The 8,295-nt window shown below is 37.6% G+C and overlaps 1 protein-coding gene across 1 annotated transcript; it reads right to left on the bottom strand.

Moving 5' to 3' along the window:
- Positions 1-4,531: 4,531 nt before the first annotated feature.
- On the bottom strand, positions 4,532-8,089 carry LOC131332384 (translocator protein homolog). Its single transcript, XM_058366584.1, has 2 exons — positions 8,020-8,089; positions 4,532-5,127 (listed from the first exon to the last, which is right to left on the bottom strand). Exons 1-2 carry the CDS (start codon positions 8,087-8,089, stop codon positions 4,532-4,534), a joined length of 666 nt encoding a protein of 221 aa, XP_058222567.1.
- Between the last annotated feature and the right edge of the window lie 206 nt (positions 8,090-8,295).

Genomic DNA, 8,295 nt, shown 5'->3' with positions numbered 1-8,295 from the left:
GAAAAGGAGAGAGTCACCTTACCACATTAATGAGAGGCTTCTTTTTTCCTTTTTTTTTTAATCACCAATGAGAGACTTTTAAAAATCACTATAATTTTTACTATTTTCGGTGCGTAAATAAATTAGAATCATTCTAATTAGTTCAAACCCGTGATTCCATTGCGTCATTATTTAAAAATATATACTACTCAGCTACAACTTTTGAACAACTACCCTTTAATGGGAAAAGTTATTTTCAACTTTTTAAATACCGACAAATTATTCCGAAAGAAAAAAGAAAATTGGTCGGACAAAATAAATCTTGGGCCGTATCCCAGGAAAAAGATGATAATGGGCTAGCCCAAACCCAGGACAGAAGTATCCTGCATGCACCCGACTCAGATCAAAGCCCATTTTTTGGTGGGCTAAACCACAGTTAACTTGACCCCTCCGGCTATTTTTTGGGCCGGGTTAAGAGGTTGGTTATCTGGCCTTTATGCAGATTAGGCCTCGCTGTCACGCACTATGACCCTATCCCACGAGAAGTCCATTGTTTAGATCTAGGCCATCCAAAGCATATTTGGATCGCTCGGATGTGCATTGGGTATTTGCACCCAAAAACTTCTCCTATCCCATATGAAGAGTGTGGTTTGAGTTGGAAAAGGTTTAATCCAATAAAAGATAATTAAAGGTTAGTATTGAATCGGAGATTGATCCCTAACAAAATCCAAAGGAGAGAGATAACAGGGATCAGAACATCTGATCATTTGGACTAAAATGTCAAGATTTATGCCTTAACCAAAAAATGGCACAAGACATGGCAAAATGCGTGCGACACCTACAAACTCAACTCCCTCTTAAATTTGGCAAATGCCATATTTTTTGCCATATATGACAATAATTTTGGCAAAATGCCATTTGAGAGAAAGGGAGAGAAAAAGCTGTTGGACACAAAATATATAGTAACAGGTCACTTTAAAGAATATTCAATTGAGCTAATTTTTATGGAGATTGTTTTCGCAAAAAATATCAACGACTCTTAGATATGAAAAATCAAATTTCGTCTAAAAAAAATGGCAAAACATAAGTGCCACGACCCTTGCAGTTCTTTTACCAGATTGACCATTGGCAATGATCACAGCAGGCCTATCCGCCTGGACGCGGGGGCTCTGCTGAACACCATGGCACAGCAGCCCCAACCCACACCTTACATGGCACCGTTTTGATAGGACGCGGGGGCTTTGTTGCCCACCATGGCACAGCAGCCCCAACCCACACCTCACACGGCACCGTTTTTATAAGGGAAAAAGAATCAAACTATTCCGCTTGCAATCCTATGGAGCAGAAACGTAATTATGAGAGTCCTAGAGTTAAAATTTAATTATGTTTCTTTAGAATAATATGATCAGAATAATAAGATCTTCTCGTCAAATCAAACGGATTGAAAATTTGAGCATTTAATTTTTAATCATATTTTTTAATATATAAACAGTCTAAATTTTTAAGTATGCCAATTTTTAATTCGTTTGAACAAGTACGAAAATCTTATTATTCTAATCATATTATTCTAAAGAGATATAATTAACTTTTGTTTATAGGACTCTCATAATTACGTTTCTGATCTACAGGATCTTAAATAAAGAGCAAATACTTAATTATGAGAGCTCTAGAGATAAAAATTAATTATGATACTTTAAAATAATATGATTAGAATAATAAGATATTCGTACTTATTCAAACGAATTAAAAATTGGCGTACTAAATTTTTTTAGACCGTTTATATATTAAAAAATATGATTAAAAAATTTAAGTACTCCAATTTTCAATCCGTTTGAATTGACGCGCAGATCTTATTATTCTGATCATATTGTTCTAAAGAGACATAATTAAATTTTAACTTTAGGACTTTCATAATCACGTTTTTGCTCCATAAAATTGCAAGCGAAAGAGTTTGTTTATTTTTTTCCTTATCAAAACGGTGCCGTGTGAGGTGTGTGAGGTGTGGGTTGGGGATGCTCTACCATGGTGGGCAGCAGAGCCGTCTTATCCACCTGGCCTTAGGGGGTGTCTTTAATTACAAAAAAATAAAAAACTTAACGCATTTTATCATATTATTTTCCACTAATAAAAAAGTTTCACATTTTACTATCTCGTTTCTATTAAAAAAAAGTTGTCAACAAAAACTCTTTTTGCTACAGTAACTCACTCACAAACCCATCAACAACTTATTCACTATCGAAAACAATTTGACATTTCTCAACAACTTATTCACTACCTGAAACACCTAACAACCTCTTAATCATAAATAAAAATTTACAAATTTTTCACTATCGAAAACACCACTTACTAGCCATAAACAAGTGATACGGGATTCATCTCCAATGTTCTAAAACAAAAAGGTAAAACGTAGAAAAATCTTTTACAAGCGACTTTAAAACCCATTAGATCTGAAAAGACTCGTTTTCCTACATGTAATTGTGAGCTTTCTTTCGGACTTGTTTAGTTGTGGGATCGATGTGTGAGAAATCAATTCGAATAAATATAGCAAGGTTAAATAAAGAAAAATGAAATTTGTTTTTTTCACTTGTGTTGTTCTCTTGACAAAAAAATCTTATAAGAAACTTAAATTACTCCCTTTTGATAGGATCTATTTTTCAAAAAAGTATTTCTAGTGAAAAATTCCCACTAAAGTAAGTCCTGCAACTTTATTAATAAGTGAACATATAGAATGTTACGAAAATACTTCGTTTTTCTATTCTTTCGTGATGCCTTCTAGTTGTGGTGTGAGAAAGTTGTTGGGATAGACACTAGACACTATCAACTTCCGCCTTGTAACGGCGAATGCATTATTAGGCCAAATTCGATCCATGCCTATGCTAAAATTATAAAGAATTGTGACTTTGTTCGTTTTCAAGTTTAACATTGTTTTGTTTTTATTTTTTAATCAATATCCTACTCTAAATATTACTTTCATTTCTCTCTCTTTACTTTATTTATTACACATTCTCTCCAATCATTATCCTTTCTTTTTTTCCATCCACTATTCGATCAAACTAAAATACCCGAAAACCAAACAATGGCAAAACTTTTTCCACCCATTTTGACAAATTATTCTTAACGCCAAATTGGATGCACAGTCATCAAACTTGTCACATCATTCACGTGATTTGCATAAAAAAATGCAGAAAGACTACGGCCACCGCAGGTGTAATGCGGTAGCCGGCCACCGCATGCCATTTGGAGCCACTCCGGGGCCCTGCAAGGACAATCCGATCCGTTCAATAATTTATAAAAAAAAAATTGAGTGGGTCGCTTTAGAAATTAGCTCGATCCGATATGTTTAAGTGCTCGGATCAAGCTTCTCATCTTTGGAAAATTGGGAAAAATGGAAAGATTGTTTTTCTGATTTTTCAAAGATGAAAAGCTTGATCTGAGCACCTACACATAGAGCTGGGCAACGGATACGAGACACGATAACACGATACGAACCGAACACGAAGTTAGCGGGTTAGGGTTGAACATTTCTGACACGAAACACGAAAATGACACGACTTGAGAACACGAATTCTAAATGGGTTGGGTTCGGGTTGAACACGCAAGACACGAAATTGACACGACTAACACGGTTACTAATTTGTGTCACCCATTAACACGAACGTATATACATAATATATGGTATATCTGTAATTCTATATAGAGTTGGGCAACAGACACGATAACACGACACGAACCGGACACGAAGTTAACGGGTTAGGGTTGAGCATTTCTGACACGAAACACGAAAATGACACGACTCAAGAAACACGAATTCTAAATGGGTTGGGTTCGGGTTGGGTGATTTGTGACACAAACCCAACTAACACGACACGAACACGACCCGACGCGACCTGTTACCCAGGCCTACCTACACATATCGGATCAAGCTGATTTCTTGCGCAACCCACTCGGTTTTTTAAAAAAAAATTATTGAACGAATTGGATCGTACGTGCGGGGCCAGGAGTGGACCCCAAATGGCATGCGGTGGCTGTAGTCTTTCTATAAAAAATGAGAGAGATTATTTAGTGTAAATAATTTAATAAGCTGATTTATTGACATTGTGTACACATACTCATCGACCCTCATCCAAATATAATTGTAGTAAAAACCTGTTTCTTTTTTTTGTTTTTATTATCAGAACCCTTGTTTCTCTCATTTCAGACCATCTTAAAACAAATAAAAATAACTAAAATAAAGCTATACAATATTTTCCGTTCAAATTTCATTTTTCATTGAAACCATGGTGAGAGAATTCGCTCATGTCTCCTTCCTGGAGACCAAGGTTGAATCTCAAGAGGAGCGGGATTTGAACTTTCAGAATTATGATAGCCTCTAAAGTCTCCCTCATTGGCTAACTTTTCATTAATCCCCCTAACTATATAAAATATAAAATATGACACTTTATTTTTCACGTTCTCTTATCATCGTTACAACAGATTTCATCAATCTACATAACACAACTTCCACATACAGTAACAAAACAAAGCTAGAATACCACGATTATCCCACCCCACTTCACCACAACAAAAGCTTAAGATTCAAACAAATCACAAACACAGCCCATATCATGGAAGCAGCCACCAGATCCCCCGCAATCGGATTCGCCTCCTTGAAGATCATATGACACGCAATCAAAGCCCCCAGCATCGCCCAGCTCACGACCAACCCGACCCAAGGCGCACCCAACCCGAAAACAATCGGGTCCCACGCCAGGCTCAAAGCAAGGTAGCTCAGAAAGAACGCCAACGCCATGGGCCGACGGTGAAAGCCACCGTCGACCCAAAACAGCCAGGCGCAGAAGCCCATGAGGGCGGGCAGGCCCACGAAGACCGCCTCCAAAGCCAGGGATCGGAACCACGTGGGGTGCTTGGCTGAGGCCACGTGGAGAAACACAACCGCGGCGAGGTGGAGGGACAGAGGGAGCGCCACGGCTATGGCCAACGAGCGGAGGCCGCGTCTCGCTGTCGCTATCCTCCTCGGCCTCCTCCCTTTGGTTTTGCTGCCGCTTTGATCCTCGGAGGTCTTGGTGCTGTTTTCGTAGTTTTCATTTGTTTTCGGTTCGTCCACGGTGGGCTCGCCCCTTGTTCCTCTTTGTCGGATGTTTTCTGTTTCTGGCTCCATCACATGCAGATGTTACTTCAAACACAGAGGAAGAAAGAGAGAGAGAGAAGAGAGAGAGAGGGAGGTGGAGTGAGGAATTTCAGGTGGGTGTTATATAGAGGGGAACGAGGTTATCGGGGGAGTGAAACGTGGACGAAAGAGGAGGGGAGGGGTGGAGGGTGGTGGTACACGTGGATGGAAGGCTAGTGCCGACGGTGCTCCTCAGGATTTGGTCAGAAGATGGAAGGGATGGGTATGGGGCTTTCTTCAGTTGTTGTGATGATGTGGGGAGAGAGGGAGAGAGAGACTGTACATGTGGATTCCGGAAACAGCGACACGTTTAATGCGGGGACAATCTGTCATTAGGAAATTCTGATAAGTACTTATCAAGGACCGCCTTTATTTTATTTTTTCGCACAAATTTGTACACATCTCAAACTAATTCTTTTACTATTCCTCTCATAATCCTTTGAACTTTTACATCGTGGGCTGAGGTGGTCTCGAAAGTCAAAAGTTACTACACATGCAATGGAAGAAGTGAACACGTATGAAATCTTATCATTGAGCAAACTCATAAGTTCTCGGTCAATACCACTAGGCCAACACGGGGTTGACAACCTTCTTTTTAACTTAAAAGTTGACATTTCTTAAAATATTTAAGTAAAAGTAAAAAAAAAATTGGATTTTCCGATTCATCACACCGAGACGAATCAATAATGCATAAAAGTTAGGTGTAAAACTAAAAAAATAGAAAAAAATTGAATAATATATGACAACTCATTTTTTGCACTTTTTGCTTAGTATAACTCAGGCTCGAACACCTTTTTAAAAAATAAATACTTATTTCACATTTTCAAACTCAAAAATAATGTAGATGAAAATTATTTTTTCAATTTTTTTTACACCATATTAAAGATCTCAATGAGATCTATTAAACAAGATCCATAGTGATAGAAAAATTATTTGCATAAGCATATGATTTTTGAGCTTAAAATTGTCTTCTTAAAAAATAAGTACTTATTTATCGTTCTGGAACGGGGCCTCAACCTGATTAGTGGGCCTGAGGGTGTTTACGTTGGCTAGTGACTAACGCAGAATATTTTTTTGGTTGTCTTTTATTCAATTTTTTTTTGCATTTATTAGTTTTACACTAAACTTTTATGTGATATGGATGAGAGGAACCGAAAAAGCAAAAACCATGACTTTTACACAAGTGTTTTGAAAAATATCCAAATAAAAGCTCAAAAAATCAGTTTGTGGACATTTTCTTAGATATATATTTCCCAAAATACTTGTGTAAATATCACAATTTTTTACTTTCTGGTTCCTCTCATTCTAACTCACTCATATCACATAAAAGATTGGCGTAAAACTAACAAACCTAAAAAAAAAAAAATCAAAAAATTATGGTACATAAATTAATCATTCGAACAGGGCCATGCATTACGTAATAGATTCACAAAGGTATTATTATTATTATGATTCTATATAGTGGAGTAGTTGTTAGAAGAGGACCCTACATATACTTGTATGAGCGGATCAAAAAAAAAACATATACTTGTATGAGCTAATGAGGATACATTCGTCATGTTTCAGAGACATTTGTCTCTTCAGCTTCAGAAATCGTCGGTGTTATAATAAGATGAATCTGGAAAAACATTACGTGTACTACCATTAATTATTGTTATCGCTTTGCTCGCAGTGTGTCTCATCACCATTCATATATATATAGGAAAATGCATGTCCTCGATCTCTCTTTCATCATCAAGGAATTCTATTCTCTCTTCCAATCCAGATTTTTTTGTGAGATCTTTTCGCGCGTACTTTCATCAAGATTGTTTACTCTTTAAAGGTTGTCAATAATCCTATTAACTGTATCGATGAGATAAATAAGTCTTCGGTCAATGTGTCAAGACAGTAAAGAATAAGAATTATGTTGTACGTCGGTAAATCTATCATCCAATCTACAACACAATTTTCTAAAAAAAAATATTAAAAAAAAATATTTGAACTTAGCGAGAAAAGACGAACAAAATTATCAAAACAAAAAGTACCAAAAAATTCACGCCCCCCAACCCTAGGAAGGTGCTCTGTGCTCTCTCTACCTCTACTATTAAGATCTTTCCATTGCAAGAGAGACGGACTTTTGCATTAGAGTGCCCATCGGCCCAACGCTATGGGTAACTACTTGTATTTTCTCACTCAATGCTTGGATTCAAGTCTTGGTAGTCGCTTTGGTGGGACTAAAGATATTTTTTTAGCGCTCATACCAAAAGGTGAGATCTTGATTTCGGTCTTGATCGACATAGGTACAGTACTAGAGTTCCATGCACATACCTATATGATGCTAATTAAGTGTAGTCTAATTGATACTAATTGATTCCCCTTTTAATTTCTGATGACAAAACACCCATTGCGTACCAATCAGTAAGTTAATTTGAATTGCTTCGCTAATGTTTTCAGATAATCTTCAATCAAGTATTTTTCTGGTTTTTTTTTTTTTTGTGTGACTTACTTCAATCAAGTTGATTAGTACGAAGCACAAACGCATCGAACAAACAGTTCAAAAGCAAGAAAAAAAACAGAACAGGAAGGAAAGCAAAGAATGGCCACCTGTGATCCTTCATTACAGCTAGAGAGAGACGGCAACTTGAGCTTCCACGAAATTAGGGTCCAAAGTGCCTCTCTGCCCTGTTTCAAACTGACATATAGCATCTTTAGCCTGGAAAATCAGTGTCTGAAATGAGGGGCCGTGCTGTGCCCTCCAAGGGACGGCACGGTGATGTCCCGGCCTTGCGGGGCCCTCTCAGGTCTCGCTCCGATGATCGCAAACGTTTACTTCGAAGAGCTCGTCGAGAAGAAAATCATGCGAATAATCAGCTTGATCGGATATCATTAAGTACCTAATCTGAACACATACAACTTGCCAATAATGGAATCCAGAGGATTTGATCCAGTATTTTCCGGATCCATTATTTTCAAAATAAAAATGTTTCGATCAGACATTTAATGATATCCAATCGAACTGATTTTACACATGATGGTTCTACTTGACGAGCTCTACGAAATGAATGTTTTCGATCATCGGAGCGAGACCGAAGTAGATCCCGCAAACCAAGTTGTAGGCCTCCTTACGTGCCATCTTGATTGATCTTGAGATCCATATAATCTCATACTCC

Source organism: Rhododendron vialii, chromosome 1a (genome assembly GCF_030253575.1).
Source record: "Rhododendron vialii isolate Sample 1 chromosome 1a, ASM3025357v1".
Taxonomy (NCBI): domain Eukaryota; kingdom Viridiplantae; phylum Streptophyta; class Magnoliopsida; order Ericales; family Ericaceae; genus Rhododendron; species Rhododendron vialii.
This window is presented reverse-complemented; position numbering and strand designations above follow the sequence as displayed.